This window comes from Coregonus lavaretus, assembly GCF_964263955.1.
Source record: "Coregonus lavaretus genome assembly, chromosome: 2".
Lineage (NCBI taxonomy): Eukaryota > Metazoa > Chordata > Actinopteri > Salmoniformes > Salmonidae > Coregonus > Coregonus lavaretus.
Genome location: NC_139989.1, coordinates 3,610,861 through 3,627,866, shown reverse-complemented (window position 1 = coordinate 3,627,866; position 17,006 = coordinate 3,610,861). Strand labels below are relative to the sequence as shown.

Genomic DNA, 17,006 nt, shown 5'->3' with positions numbered 1-17,006 from the left:
TTTTCCTCTATGGGCTGGGCCAGGTGAGAAGTAAATGCTATGTTCATAGCCAAGTGGGAAGGTGGTAATTACCAGTTGTGAAGTCATTACATTTACATTTTAGTCATTTAGCAGACGCTCTTATCCAGAGCGACTTACAGTTAGCGCATACATTACTTTTTTTTTTTTTTTTCATACCCCCCGTGGGAATCGAACCCACAACCCTGGCGTTGCAAACGCCATGCTCTACGAACTGAGCTACATCCCCTGCCGGCCATTCCCTCCCCTACCCTAGACGACGCTGGGCCAATTGTGCGCCGCCCCATGGGTCTCCCGGTCACGGCCGGCTACGACAGAGCCTGGATAAATAGGAGTTGGATGCATTCACATGCGTTGAACTCGTTGAGAAATGCTGATTGGCTAATGGCAAACGTCAACCATAAACTAAAAGTACAGCTATCATGCTTGTGAACAAATTATAGTGTTCACAAACCATTAATAGATTGCTTTTTATAAGTAATATTTTGTTGCATTCAACTGCTGTAATCCAGGGAATTTCCTTAGTAGGTGATGTCAGAGTTCAACATGTCGGAGCTCAGGGATGATAGACTAGTTTCCCACTAGTAATTACCAGTTGAAGGGCCGTTCAACTTTTTTTTCACCAATCCTACTCGAATGTGGTAAATACCACCTTCCCACTTGGTTATGAACGCAGCATCAGTCCACTTGTCTCACATGTTCCCTGGTGAAAGGGCTTGCAGCACATATAGGCTATTTATGACGCCACCCATTTATTTAAGGAACCTACCGGTGCACATTGCTGAAGGAAAGGACCGAGTTAGTTTTGCATGAATGACATTTGATGTCAAACGGAGCCGGACATGCTTACAGGAATCTGCGTCTTCACGAAGCGTCATCCCGGACTCACATAGGACTTGCTGCAGAAGATAAAGATCTCGTGTTATTTCCAGGTAGGTTATGAAATGCACCGTCTTTTACCTGCTGATTACTGATGTTGTATCCCGCAGAAGGAGAGCGGACATGTGCCGCGTTCAAAACAACTCGGGGGGGGAAAAACGCGCTCTGACTCGGAAAAAATGTTTTGAACTGTCATCCAACTAGCAATTCCAAGTCGGAAACTCTTGTCTTGAAAGCACATATGGTGATGGATGATGAGGAATTTGACAACTGGCCTGGTAATGATGCGATCACGCACTATTGCTGCTTTCACGTGCTACTCGGAACTAAGAAACTCGGAAATGTCCAACTGGTTGAACGCGGCACGTGTATAACTACAACCAGTTAGCACGTCGGAAATTAAAGAGTTCCCTAGTTCCCACTAGCACCTAAACGTGGCATGTAGGCCCCTATACCAACGTAGTTTTGACACAGTGGACGAGCAAAGACGCATCTCCTTTTTCGACATCACACAAACAATCTTGTTAATCACTTGAGATTCGCACTGCTAAAATGTTTGATGTTCATGTGCAGTCTTTTGAATGCACTGCAAACAAAATGGAAATGGGAAGTTTGCCTGAGAGAGCAGAATTTAAATATGTATTAAAAGGGAGGTTTTTGGGGGATTACTGTTCAGAATGTATCAAATCAATTCATATAACTGTTGTTGATATTAAATAATCTCACAACATTTCTCATTTGGTCACTTTGGTTTTAGGAATCTAGGTGAACTACAATTTTTCTCCTGGGTGACAGGCAGGGCGGGATAAAGCAGTTTTGTTGTGTCTCTTTCTTTGCACTCTCACTCATCAGAAAAGTGGATTAAGCTAAAGACCTGCATAGGATGTCAATTCCATCCTCATACCTCTTAGCATGGTATGCAAAGTTTAACCCTCTTCAGTGGAGACCAGCCATGAACAAACAAACCCAGTCCAGTCCAGGAGTCCTGCTATAATGACATGGACTGTTGGAGCTACTAGGTATCATTGTAAGGCCTCTCTATCTCTTCTACCCAGTCAGCGGAACAGTGGATCTGATGGACCAGGTGTCCCGGTCAGTGGTGGGTAGTGATGTCACAGACGAGACAGCCTCCATGGGGGAGTACAGGTGGAGCTCTGAGGATCACGAGGTAAGATACAGGGAGCCCTTCTGTTTACTTGTCTGTGACAATTATGCACTTACCCCTACATAGTATACACAGGAGGTTGGTGTCACCTTAATTGGGGAGAACCGGCTCGAGGTAATGACTGGAGCGGAATAAGCGTAATTGTATTAAAATACATCAAACACATGGTTTCCAGGTGTTTGATTCCATTTGCTCCGTTCCGGGCCGTTATGAGTCGTTCTCCCCACAGCAGCCTCCTGTGATAGTATAACATGCCATGAAGTCTGCCTTCTCCCCACTCAAAAACACATAAAACCACATGACATGCAGTTATTCATCAACTGTTCCTGCCCTCTAGTGGAGAGGACATTACATTACATTCTGACTATTATCCCATCTATTATGTACATTTACATTTACATTTACGTCATTTAGCAGACGCTCTTATCCAGAGCGACTTACAAATAGGTGCATTCACCTTATAGCCAGTGGGATAACCACTTATGTCAGACATAATTTCATTGCATTTAGTTATTGTCTTGATGTACTTGGTGACAAAACTACATGTAGTTCAACTAGTAATCTAATCACATTTTGCAGTAGCTTGGTGGTAGTTCAACTAAGTTAAAATCTAGGTAATGTTTTCAGTAGTTCAATACTTTTTTGTTGTTGTTGCCATGTAGTGGTGTAGCTAACTACTGGAACTACACACTACTTTTTTTGCAAAAATAAAATGTGGGTGAAGTAGGCAATAATGTATTTTCTTTTTCAGCATCAGGCCTGCCTAATTCTCACTTCAAACATCGTTTGTATGTTTAATAGGCTAAATAACACATTCTGTTAACCCCAAAGACATTTGCTCTTGCAATTTGTAGTCTATCACATTTCAGATTTACATACTATAGTAATTAGTATTCAAATGAGCTTTGATGTAATTCTAATGTTATTTCTGCGGCCTGTCAATCAATGTCCGACCCTCAGGGCCAGTGTCTGGTCACCCTGCCTGCCCTGCCTGCCCCCACTTACAAACAGAGGGTTGAGGAGTTCAAGAAGTTGTTCAAAGAACTGCCCGAGTCAGAGAGACTCATCATGGGTGAGTCGTGTGTGTGTGTGTGAGAGAAAGAGAAGCCAGAAACAGCCCCCCTATCACCTGTACCTTACCTGTGTCTGTGTATACCTGTCTCACGGTGCGTCCTGTGTATTTTCCCCAGACTACACCTGTGCCCTCCAGAGAGACATCCTACTGCAGGGACGCCTCTACCTGTCGGAGAACTGGCTCTGTTTCTATAGCAATGTGTTTTGGGGGACAAAGGTGAGCTCACACATGAGGGAAAGGAAAAATAAAGGCACAGTTTTCTGTTTAGCTGATTAACTAAATCGGATAATTATATGTCGTAAATATGTGTATATATTGCATGATTCTGGTCGTGTTAAGGATGTGATCAGTGTGCTCTGGTCGTAGATAGCCTTGACTCTGAGGGACATCAAGGCCATGTACAGAGAGAAGACAGCAAGGCTGATCCCAAATGCCATTCAGATCTGCACAGACTCAGAGAAGGTACAGTACAGTCAATCAAACACCACCTGGGTTCTGTTCTATATCCCTGGACAGTTGCACTAACGCCCTGGACCAGAGCTAAGAGACCCTGTGCTTTTCATGGTTTAACCCCTCAAGCAACTTTTCATGCTCAGGAGTACAGCTGCAGCACTGACAAAATAACGTGCTACTTATCCCTTCTGTCTATCCTAAATGCAAACCAATAGATGGTTATCACTGCAATAATATTAACGGAAGATTCCACCTAAATAACGATATTTTAGTATTTGTTTCATTAGTCCATTGTTGATATAGTCCCAAAACGTTTTGCATGTCAGCAATGAAGTTTTCAAGATATATAACTTTCGAAATACAGCCGGTATGATGCATTTTGCATCATATGATGCTGCGCTTTGCATCATATGATGCAAAATTCATAATACCGGCTGTATTTCTGTATTTTGAAAGTTATATATCTTCAAACCTTGATTGCTGTTATGAAAAACAGCCAGTTTTGGGGTGGAATTTTAACTTAAGCATCTCTCTCTCTCCCCTACAGTTGTTCTTCACTTCCTTCTCGGCCAGAGAGAAGAGTTACCAGGGAGTGTTCCGGATGTGGCAGAACACGCTGATGGACAAGGTGAGGTACAGATCAACTGACAGCGACCTCATATAATCTCACCTCACTCACTAGGGATGCATCCCAAATGGCTCCCTATAAAGGGCACTACTTTTGACCCAGGCCCTGTGCCATTCAGGACGTACCCTGGGTGTAAAGTACTGTTAGCTATGGCAGGTCCAAGGTTCTGTGTATGTTGAAATACCATAGGCTGTCCTGTCCAGATAGAACAGGGTGTGGATATGGATTAAGGGCTGTCAAAAACACTGGGACATTGTCACGATCGCTGGAGGAAGTGGACCAATGCGCAGCGTGATGAGTGAACATACTTTTATTTTTAATGATCACACGAACAAAACAATACGTGACGTCCTTGGCAAAAGACACTAACCAAACACGGAACAAGATCCCACAACACACTGTGGAAAACAGGCTGCCTAAGTATGGTCCCCAATCAGAGACAACAAGCAACAGCTGATACACGTTGCCTCTGATTGAGAACCACACCGGCCAACATAGAAACAAATAATGAACTAGATAATCACCCTAGCACACAAAACACATAGAAACCACACACCCTGGCTCAACATAACAGAGTCCCAGGGCCAGGGCGTGACAGTACCCCCCCCCAAAGGCGCGGACTGCGACCGCGCAAACATAAACCGAACAGGGGAGGGCCGGGTGGGCATTCCTCCTCGGAGGCGGTTCCGGCTCCGGGCTTGACCCCCACCCTCCAACAAACCCCCCAAAGCGCCCCTGGTCCGGTCTGGCCCTGCTGGCCGGAGCTGGACTGAACACTGGTGGAGCGGATTGCTCTGGTGGAACAGGCACGGGCTGTGCCGGACTGACGACGCGCACCACAGGCTTGGTGCGGAGAGCAGGGACGGGCCGGACCGGGCTGACGACGCGCACCATTGGCGGGGAGCAGGGACGGGCCGAACCGGGCTGACGAAGCGCACCACTGGCTTGGTGCGGGGAGCAGGAACAGGCCGGACCGGGCTGACGACGCGCACCATTGGCTTGGTGCAGGGACGGGCCGAACCGGGCTGACGAAGCGCACCACTGGCTTGGTGCGGGGAGCAGGAACAGGCCGGACCGGGCTGACTACGCGCACCACAGGCTTGGTGCGGGGAGCAGGGACGGCCCGAACCGGGCTGACGAAGCGCACCACTGGCTTGGTGCGGGGAGCAGGGACGGCCTGAACCGGGCTGACGAAGCGCACCACTGGCTTGGTGCGGGGAGCAGGAACAGGCCGGACCGGGCTGACGACGCGCACCATTGGCTTGGTGCAGGGACGGGCCGAACCGGGCTGACGAAGCGCACCACTGGCTTGGTGCGGGGAGCAGGAACAGGCCGGACCGGGCTGACTACGCGCACCACAGGCTTGGTGCGGGGAGCAGGGACGGCCCGAACCGGGCTGACGAAGCGCACCACTGGCTTGGTGCGGGGAGCAGGAACAGGCCGGACCGGGCTGACGACGCGCACCATTGGCCTGGTGCGGGGAGCAGGGACGGGCCGAACCGGGCTGACGAAGCGCACCACTGGCTTGGTGCGGGGAGCAGGAACAGGCCGGACCGGGCTGACGACGCGCACCACAGGCTTGGTGCGAGGGGCAGGAACATGCCGGACCGGGCTGGCGACGCGCACCACAGGCTCGGTGCGAGGGACAGGAACAAGCCGGACCGTACTGGGGAAACACACCACTGGCCCTACGCGGGGCTCAGGAACGACCGGACTGGCAACACACCCCAGTACCTCTCGCCGTGCCTCTACATTCTCCTTCCCCCTGGTGACCAGTGACTCCCGTAACCTGGCGGCCTCCTTTGCCAACCCGCTGAACCACTCTATCCCGGCCTCCTGCTGCCCCGTCGTCCACGGCGTGAGCCCCCCCCCCTAAAAATGTTCTGGCCGTCTCTCCTCCCCGTGGGCCAGGCCTCCATGGCTCTCGCCAGACTCTCGCTCCTCTGCTCCCAAGTCCAGCCTCTCTCCTCCTCCCGCGGCTTGACTCAGTCGAGGTTGATATCCTTTAGAGCCCTCTCTGGCGTTGGCTCCTGGACACGCTGCTTGGTCCAGTTATGGTGGGATCTTCTGTCACGATCGTTACACACAGTGGACCAATGCGCAGCGTGGAATGAGAACATACTTTATTTTTTATTACAGAAACAAAACGATACGTGACGTCCTTGGTCACAGACACTAACCAAACACGGAACAAGATCCCACAACACACTGTGGAAAACAGGCTGCCTAAGTATGGTTCCCAATCAGAGACAACAAGCAACAGCTGATACACGTTGCCTCTGATTGAGAACCACACCGGCCAACAGAAACAAATGAACTAGATAATCACCCTAGCACACAAAACACATAGAAACCACACACCCTGGCTCAACATAACAGAGTCCCAGAGCCAGGGCGTGACAGACATCTTCCACACCCAGATACAGAATGTCCCCTCCTTTCAACACGAGACTTTCTACCACACCCAGTTACACACTGTCCCCTCCTTTCCAACACTGTTGTCACCATGGTTTTGGTTGTCTTGACAGCAAGCATTTCTATAAGTAGGAGTTATGTTAAGCACCGATCTAGGATCCTCTTCCCCCTCACTCAATCCTACCCTTGTTAACAAGGTAATAATATGGTAATAAGCTCAACTGACCTTGGCTCTGTGTCTAAAAGGCAACGTGTTCCCTGTAATCAGCTATGGAATGGCATTGATCCAGTGACATGAAGAAAGTCAACTACTAGATAACCCTGCACCATGGAAACTATCTGGTTATCATAGCTCCATGCAACCTATCTGGAGTCCTATGTAGTATGCAAGGCTTTTGTGACTTTACCCTGGCTGACTGCTCTAAGCAGTCCTGAGTACACACCATGCTCCTCGGACTGGCCCCATGTCCCTAACATTCAGTTATTCTGTAGTAAATAAGGGGAATAGAATGGCTGAATTTCTTATAATGTACTGGCTCTTTTGTTAGCAAAGTGGGGATAAAACATTCTAGCACCTAGAATGAATGCAACTTCTATGGCCATCTAGTGCAATACCCGGAAGACTGTGGATCAAGGGAATTAAGCTGTGCAAACAACTCCACAATAACACTAGTGTGGCTCGGGAGTTAGCGAATGAAGGTAAAGTTCAATGACCCCTCAAGGTGTGGCTAGGAAGGTTTATTTGCATTAGACACAGAACCTGCCCTCGGGAAAGATCTGTTGTTTCATTACCTCTCCATTCTTCAGGGCAGTCGTTCTCTTCAGGGCAGTCTCCTCCCCAAAGAGGCTATTCAACAACCGATCTGATTTTCGTTGCCACTGAACCAGAGTTTTGACATTCAGTAGAGCTGTTATCGAGGCTACCTATCTCTGTATCAATGGGTGGCGCGCTCGTGTTCCAATTGTCGGGCAGAGGGCGCTAGGACTTCCTGATTGTTTTGTGACAGCGTACAGGTTATTACAGTTCAGTCCAGCGACCAGAACACAACTGTTAGGGAAGAGTAAAATAGCTACAGAGAAGTAAGTAAAACAACTTTTAAAATGGCTATTTTGACTTGATTGATAACAAGTGACTGATTATTCATCTAAGTGATGATCAGCTGTGCATAATTTGGATTGAAGAAACCGTGGTTCTATATGGGGCTTGCTTGACTGGATTCAATTGCATGGGCAGGGCCAGATTTGGGGCCCCTTGGCACCTACTTTTTTTAAAGCTAATTACCTGTAATTCTACATTTTGCCATGGCTTATGACTTGCTTATATGCTATCTGGGGGGGCCTCCGAACTCCGGGCATGTGCCCTGCGTGCCTGTTCGTAAATCCAGCCCTGTGCATAGCAAACCAATCATATTAAATTGTTTTTTCCCCCTCATAAGTAATGAACGATTGAACAAACTCAATATATTTTAAATTATCTACATTTAAACATTTCCTTATTATTTTCCGTCCATAAAGTTTATTTTGTATATAATTTTTGGGGTTTGTCATGGTGTCCATAAACATTCTATTTTGTAGAGATTAGTCAATAACTCTAGGTTACAATTTTTACTGAGCAAGGTAGCAGCCATCGTCTTTGCATCAGTTCTTTATATAATTGTTTTAATTTTTTAAGCACTGCTCTACAGTGCGTTGATTTTTGATCTCTTGTGACATCAGTGTGTTTGAGTAAGGAGCAGGTTAGGGCTGTTTTGTTTGGTTGAGACTGGAAGTGATGTGAGATTCATGCACAGGTGGAAAATGGTTATTATGTTGGAGGAAGCCAGATGGAGGAATGAATCCTCATGACTTTTATTTTGACTATTGAGATTGAGCTCTTGCAAGCTGTAGCCTAGAAGCATCTGATAGATGATGGAACTGTGTACCACGAAATCAGTTGCTTTTCCATGATAATAAAAATCTATCCAAGCTCCACTGTTTGCTGTGTACCAACCTCCGTTCCTCCCAATTAAACCCCCTCTCTCTCTCTCTCTCTCTCTCTCTCTCTCTCTCTCTCTCTCTCTCTCTCTCTCTCTCTCCTAGCCACTGACTAGTTTGGAGCTGTGGCAGATGGTCAAGCAGCACTATGGTAATGACCTGGGCCTGAGCCATGAAGAAATGGAGAGTCTACAGGGATCAGCAGAATCAACCATGCAGACACACACCAGGTAAGGACTAGGAGGACTCTCTCTCTCTCTCCATGGGGTACTGCATGGTTAACAGCATGCACTCACCTACATCTGTCTGACTGACACATTTCTTCAACCTGTTTCCCCATCTGGTCCCTGGCAGCCTGACCATGAGGCCTAATGGAGAAGACTCTGGGAGGCTGGAGAGGCCGTCTACTCTGCGCCTCCAGCCAGGGGATCAGGGCTCCTTTGAGCCCACCACACCCCAGGGAGAGGACCTAACCTCACCCCTCGGACAGAGCAACGCCAACTCCAGGAACGTGGTACGACACCTGGCATGTTAATGACACAAAAGGCTTGGATGATATTAAGTGATCTCCGTAGAGCCATACTGTCTCCATATTGTCTCTTCATTACATTTACATTACATTTTAGTCATTTAGCAGACGCTCTTATCCAGAGCGACTTACAGTTAGTGAATATATATATATATATATATATATATATATATTATTTTTTTTATACTGGCCCCCCGTGGGAATCGAACCCACAACCCTGGCGTTGCAAACGCCATGCTCTATCAACTGAGCTACATCCCTGCCGGCCATTCCCTCCCCTACCCTGGACGACACTGGGCCAATTGTGCGCCGCCCATGAGTCTCCCGGTCGCGGCCGGCTGCGACAGAGCCTGGATTCGAACCAGGATCTCTAGTGGCACAGTTAGCACTGCGGTGCCTTAGACCACTGCGCCACTCATTGTCTATGAGTATTGCAAGTGACGGACGAGTCCCATTGATGGCATACATAGCAACGCTTCCATAGCCAGAGTGACAGAAAGAGTGACATTGCCATTGTGTGTGTCCTGCAGGATGATGCTCGGAGCACCTCGTCTCAGTGCACTCCTGAACCATCCCTGGACCGCTCTGCCCCGGAGCGGGTCTCCAAGTGCTCAGAGCTCTCTCTGGACCTCAACACTAACCTGGACCACTTCTCTGAACAGAGCGGCTCAGAGAGCGCAGAGGACGGTGAGAATGATTCCCAAATGTGTTTAAGTGCCTGCTTCTTTAGAGTATGTGTTTGTTTGTGTGATGCTATTGACACCATCTTAGATGTGTTTGTTTGTGTGATGCTATTGACACCATCTTAGATGTATTTGTTTGTGTGATGCTATTGACACCATCTTAGATGTGTTTTCATGGGCACTCCTCTGAGATCATGCTAACCCGCCCTCTCTGTCTTTCTCCCTGTGTCTCCTGTAGAGGAGAGAGTGTCTCTCTCCCAGCAGCAGGGCAGGCTCTATGTGAACAGGGTCTTCAACATCAGCGCAGAGAAGATGTTTGAGCTGCTCTTTACCGACTCCCACTTCATACGAAGATTCATGAATGCCAGGAAGATCACCAGTGAGTCATCTCCCCATCCACCCGCAACACTCCCTGTTATATCCCTGTTATAAGCCACAGTCCCAACATACCCTGTTATGTCACAGTCCTCAACTCTCCCTGTTATATGTCACAGTCCTCAACACTCCCTGTTATATGTCACAGTCCTCAACACTCCCTGTTATATGTCACAGTCCTCAACACTCCCTGTTATATGTCACAGTCCTCAACTCTCCCTGTTATATGTCACAGTCCTCAACTCTCCCTGTTATATGTCACAGTCCTCAACTCTCCCTGTTATATGTCACAGTCCTCAACACTCCCTGTTATATGTCACAGTCCTCAACTCTCCCTGTTATATGTCACAGTCCTCAACTCTCCCTGTTATGTCACAGTCCTCAACTCTCCCTGTTATATGTCACAGTCCTCAACACTCCGTTATATGTCACAGTCCTCAACACTCCCTGTTATATGTCACAGTCCTCAACTCTCCCTGTTATAAGTCACAGTCCTCTGATTAGGATAGCTTGTGATGAGTAATCCATCTTTTGAATGTGACTGTCTGAGAGTTGTTGTAATGTCTAAATCGGGGATGGACAACTTTGATGGGGGTGTGGGCCACAAAAATTCTGAACTCATCATGAGGGGCCGCAGTGGCTCCTGGGTCTGCATACCCACACATGCAGTCAGAGCCTTTTGGGGGCCCTAAGTGAAATTTTGTTGGGAGGGCCCCTCCGCCTTGCTGAGCAATGGTGGAGGGGCGGAGAGAAAAATGTGCAGTTTTTCAGAAAGTTTGCTGTTTTTCTACACATTTTGCCATGTGGCAGAGGGATGTAGCTCAGTTGATAGAGCATGGCGTTTGCAACGCCAGGGTTGTGGGTTCGATTCCCACAGGGGGTATGAAAAATAAATAATTGATGCACTAACTAACTGTAAGTTGCTCTGGATAAGAGCGTCTGCTAAATGACAAAAATGTAAATGTAAATGGTTACATTTTACAGTTTTAAATATGATATCTGAGTGCGAGTGACTAACAAAATTAATGGGGGCCCCCTTGTCAGTAATTTGACCATGATTGCTACAAGTTTATATAGCTGGCTAGACTAACTTACCAATCTATAAAATGACATGGGCTAATTGAGTAACTGTCAGTGACTGACATAAGAGAGAAACTGCTGATACACAACCACATGTCAAAATCGCACCTTATGTATTCTACTATTCTAACTCTCAACATTAAGTTGAGACCCCGACTGAGTTTTCTTTATTTTGGGTGGTGGGGGAGGGGTTGATCCGCAGGCCTACAAAAGGGGGGCACCATCCCTGTTCTAAATAATGTGTTTGTGAAATAATTCAGGCCTTTCCATCTCAGTGCTTAACTGTAGTACCAAATAGAATAATAGGTGTGTGTGTTTTGTGTTAACCGATGTGTGATTGTCTTTAGATGCCATCTTTGCCCCCTGGCAGAGTGAAGCGTCAGGCTCCATGAAGAGGAGTCTCAACTACACCATCACCATCACCAACCCTCTGGTGGGCAAGTTCTCCACCGCCACAGAGAACCAGGTGAGCCTAGGTCTGCACGGTGTGTGTGGAGTGTTTCTAGTAGTGTGTGTGTGTGTGTGTGTGTGTGTTGTCTTTTGAGTAATGTGTTTTCCAGAGTGTGTAACTCCTCTGTTGTCCTGGCAGATCCTGTACAAGGAGTCCAGGGAGGGTCAGTATTACCTCATCGACGCAGAAGTCTACACACACGACGTCCCATACCACGACTACTTCTACACTCAGAACCGCTACTGTATCATCCGCCACTCCAAACACAAGTGTCGACTCAGGTGAGCAGCAGCGACAATACACCCTTCAGACATTTAAACTTAGCTCCGTTTACTTTAGGGTGAAGACTTTCAGGGTATTGGGGTTCAGTTTCTCGTTGTGGTCAGTCTCTTTGTTCGGTGCATAAGTGCCTTTACATGTTCCCCCACTGGGCACAAATCTAAATTCCATGTCTATTCCGTGTTGGTTCAACTGACTTTCATTGAACTGATGTGGAAACAACGTTTATTCAACCAGTGAGTGCCCAGTGGGTTTTGTGTGTCAAAGACCAATATCCTTTAGGAAAGGTAAATTCACTTCCACCTATTGCTGGCCTATGTACTGTTGGTTCTCTCTTCTTTCTGGTAGTTATTGGTCAGTCTGAATCAGTTCCTGATTACAGAGAAGGAGAAAAGCAGCTGTGTTTGGTACTTCAGAGTTTGCGGTGACTAATTACCCATGTAAAATAATTTGAATATAGATCATTTGATTACTATTCAGTTACAACCATAGAGTTGATGTGCTGGTGTTGTGTGTTAAGGGTGTACACTGATGTGAAGTATAAGAAGCAGCCGTGGGGACTTGTCAAGTCCTTCATCACCAAGAACTCCTGGAGCGGCCTGGAGGACTACTTCAGACACCTGGGTGGGTAGCAGGGCTGCTGCAGCCCCGGAGATCTCCTCTCTTCCTCCATCTTTCAGAATATCTGTCAGTCTCTCCTTCTCGCTTGGCTTATCTCTCTGACTGAGTATCTTCCTCTGAGAGCGCATCTTTCTATCTCCAATGAGTCTCTCTGCCTGTGAGTGTTTTGGGTTGGCCATAATATACTCCTGCTCTGTCTCTAAGTATGTTGATGGTTTCTGTCCATCTCCCACTCTCCTATACTGTATAACGACCAGTCTCCCTCACCCTCACCCTCTCCAGTCTCGTCAGATTAGATCTGAATCAAAGCCCTGCACTCACACTGACAGTCCAACTCTCCTCATGAGATGTCGATTACAACCCCCTCTCCCTCCCCATCCCCAAAGATTGTACAGCAGTCCTCTCTACATAACCCTTACCACCTCTAACGTTAGTCATTTATCCACCTCCTTCTTCCAAGGCATTTAACCTGACTTTTCCTTTGACCCTATGATGTCATCACAGAATCGGAGCTGATGGAAGAGGAGGCGGAGCTGAACCAGGGAGGCGGAGACCCCGGTAAGACGATTGGCGGGCTGCGTCACCGGCGGAGGAGGACGTTCAGTCGGACACTACAGGAGCACCTGAAGCCCAGCAACCAGTACGGGGTCAACTTGGACCCTCACAGAGAGGGCAACACGGGTACATGCATGTTCTTCTGTTATTTAGCCCTGGACAACCATCTTCTGCACACATAGATAACATTACATGTACTATACAAACACTCAGTAATCAGTTGCATGACTTGATCACCTACAAAATGCACAGTCATCGGTCTTCCATTCATGCTGTGTCTCCTGTAATGACTCCTCCCCGGTTGTGTGTCAGATCCCATGGATATGAAGGGTCCACATCAGTGGAACATCTCTACCATCGTAGCTGGGATGAGCGTCATGTAAGTCAACCCCACCAGTCAACACTCAACGCGCATAACTGTAAATCATCATGCAACTTTTCTATTGCATGTATGTGTTTGAGTACATTCTGCTCCATGAGCTCAAATGACAACCACCCAAGCCACTGCCTGTTCACCCCGCTATCATCCAGAAGGCGAGGTCAGTACAGGTGCATCAAAGCTGGGACCGAGAGACTGAAAAACAGCTTCTATCTCAAGGCCATCAGACTGTTAAATAGCCATCACCAGCACATTGCTGCCTGTTGAAATCACTGGCCACTTTAAGAAATGGAACACTAGTCACTTTAATAATGTTTACATATCTTGCACTACTCATCTCATATGTGTATATACTGTATTCTATAATATTCTACTGTATCTTAGTCCATGCAACTCTGTCGTTGCTTGTCCATTTATGTATATATTCTTAAATTCCATTCCTTACTTAGATTTGTGTGTATTGGGTATATGTTGTGAAATTGTTAGATACTACTTGTTAGATATTACTGCACTGTCGGAGCTAGAAGCACAAGCATTTCGCTACACCCGCAATAACATCCGCTAAACACGTGTATGTGACAAATAAAATGTGATTTGATTTGAACAGTATTTAGGCGTGTGTGAGTTATTATTATTATTATTATTATTATTATAAGGTGTATTTGCAGTATATTAGCCAGGTGTTTATTGAACTTGGTCAAGTAATCAGAAACCTTACTGCCTCCTCTCTTCCCAGTCTGCTGATCCTAACAGTGCTGAACCTGGGGCTGTTCTTTAAGCTGTGGGCCATGGAGGACGTGGCCACCCGCATGTACCTGAGCACCAAGAACCGCCTCCGGGAGAGGACAGAGAGCAGGTAGGCTGCTGCACACTGGGTGAAAGCCTGCGCTTACTTCTCTCCTCTGGGTGGCTGTGGCCATGTTCCAAGACTTAGGTGGGAGAGACTGAGGGGTCTTTTCTGACCAGCATCCCATTGACAGCCCGACTAGCCAAAATCTATAACCTAACCTTAAGCAAACCCCTAACCCTAATCTAATTTTAAACAATTTGAACAAATAAAATATTGATTTGCACGTCAGCCACGTCCCCTTAGTTTTACCTGACTTGGAAGCGTCCTTTCCTTCTCTAATCCTTGGAGTAATCACTGCTCTGACATGATTGGGTTGGTGTGAGCTATGTTGAGGAATTCTCTCGCTCTCGCTCTCTCGCTCTCTCTCTCTCTCTCTGTTGTCATGTTGACTTTGTCCGTCTCGTCCTCCGATTTGCACCTGACTTTAGCCCTGGACCGGCCCCTCCACACAGGACCAGAGAGGAGACTCTGCTACTGGAAGCTGTGCTGCAGGACTCCATTAACCTACTGGAGCAGGTGAGCCAGACGAGCAGCTCTGTTGGTGTGTCTGTCACAGCCTCCCAGATGACACCATGTGGATCTGTACAGTCATTGACCGTTTTCTTCCTCTCTTCTCCACAGCTCCGCTGCTCTCTGTTGGCGCTTCAGCAGAACTTTGTAACCAATAGGACAGCAACGCCTCAGTGACGCCGTCACACCTGGTGACCTCACTACGCCCTATGAACCCTGGGGTCGTAAAGGCTACAGGGATGCGCCTCTGAGGACTCACTCTCCCAAGCAGGGGTGTTGCTATAGGGACTACCCATGCACAGACTACTTGTTACTAAGAGCAACAACAGTACAAGTCCCAGGGCCTTTGATAGTGTGTTCCCAGGTGGATGGATGTTTTTTTTAAGTTCAACTGTTGACCCTGCGTTGTGGAGGAAGAGAATGGTTCCCAACCATCACCAACACTGGGAGTCGACTAGTGGACTTGGGTTTGTGTGAGGTTCTATTTTCAGTTTGGTTTGGGAGTACTTTATTCTTCCTTAATGTTGGTTCTGGGGTTACTGTGATTAAGATAGAAGTTCTTCTGGACTACGGTATGTGCCTTGCAGTCCCAGCATGCATCACTGCGTACCCCTTCCATTGCCAAGCTAATCACAGCAGATGAGAGCCAATGGTGTGATAGAAATAAATGCCAATGTAAGAAATCCATGTAAGATTTTTACTTTTTGCACAGCTGCCTTGTGTACTTTTAAAAAAATGTTTTAAGATTTATTTAGAATATACATTTTTGTTCAATTAGAAAATACTTTATGAATGTAATTTATTAATAATATTTGGATGGCCGTGGGTTTCTGCTCGTGTAAATGTGAATAATTATGCTTTTTTTGATTGACAGATTTTTTTAAATGAATCTTTGGATGGTTTGTGGTTTTGCAGCTGGTTTGTAAATATACAGCAGAGCTCAATATCAGGGTTGTATTTAGAAGATTGCAACGTTCTGACCGCTGTAGATAGAAATGCCTTCTATAAAGCTGTCATGAATCCTTATTCTACATGATGGAGAAGCATGTTTGTTCTACATGATATAGTTCTATCTAAACGTTCTGTATCGTTGCACCCCACTGAACACGCCCCCAGGTGAACTTTCTCAGGACTAATTGGTTAGAGCCAAAACATGCTAATATTAATACTGATTGCATTTTGTTAATTCCGTTAAAGTCCTGATGCCCGTTCCATATACAGTAAGCTAAATTAATAGGGTTAGTTACTGTTCTGTAATTCATATTCCTTCTACATGATGGTAAAACAAACCCATTCAGGAAGCCATGTCACTCAAACACTTCACTGCTTTTGTGTACACCCACTATAAGAATGTGAGCACCACAAGTTTGGTCTGTGGATTCTGAGTTGAATCCACACTAGTGCCTTGTTAGCTTTGTTCTTATTGTTGATGACAAATGTTAATTTTCTCAAGCAAATACCACTCATTATTGTGTGGTGGTATAGCTTCATATTGTATGTAAAACCCATCCTTATTGTTTCATAATTGCACAGGAATCTTCTTCCATAGTTTTGTTAGATTTGTTTACATTGCATTAGTGTAAACCATGGGATGTGAATAGTTTAAAGGGAACACACTGTATAATTTGTTTTCCACACTAACCATATATGAAGTTGAATTATGTTGGCTATTTTGCACATTTGTTAGACAAAGATGTAATGTATTGTTGCTTTGAATAAAGAAACCACATTTCTCAGCCACATATTATTCTTGTCAATGTATTGTGGGGTAAGGGTATGGCAGGCTAAAAGCACTCTGACTGTACAATCAGCATAACCCATCTTTCTACCTTTATACTCATTCTCTGGGGAGGGTACATAACGGGATTTACTAATCAAATTTGTGAATGTGAGAGAGCGAGCAAGAGTGAGTTAGGGGTTACATCACTTTGTCAGCACATGCATGGTGGTATTTAAACAATTGATGCTGCATATTTCGTAACTGTAGTTGATTAAAGTCCTTAAAGGTAGACTCAGCAATATGAAGTAGACGCAGAAAGTAAACAACACGTTGTCTGTCTACCACGCTCTAAAAGCGTGAAGCGAAC

At 46.3% G+C, this 17,006-nt stretch overlaps 1 protein-coding gene across 1 annotated transcript; it reads left to right on the top strand.

The window, feature by feature from the left end:
• Positions 1 to 1,972: 1,972 nt before the first annotated feature.
• Positions 1,973 to 16,661, top strand: LOC311146878 (protein Aster-C-like; the record flags this gene model as incomplete). Its single annotated transcript, XM_084183494.1, has 17 exons — positions 1,973 to 2,065; positions 2,996 to 3,134; positions 3,253 to 3,353; positions 3,504 to 3,599; positions 4,138 to 4,218; positions 8,713 to 8,837; positions 8,962 to 9,121; positions 9,667 to 9,823; positions 10,058 to 10,198; positions 11,622 to 11,740; positions 11,864 to 12,006; positions 12,525 to 12,628; positions 13,130 to 13,306; positions 13,493 to 13,559; positions 14,296 to 14,415; positions 14,820 to 14,925; positions 15,031 to 16,661. 17 exons carry the CDS (start codon positions 1,973 to 1,975, stop codon positions 15,094 to 15,096), a joined length of 1,995 nt encoding a protein of 664 aa, XP_084039620.1. The 3' UTR covers positions 15,097 to 16,661.
• Between the last annotated feature and the right edge of the window lie 345 nt (positions 16,662 to 17,006).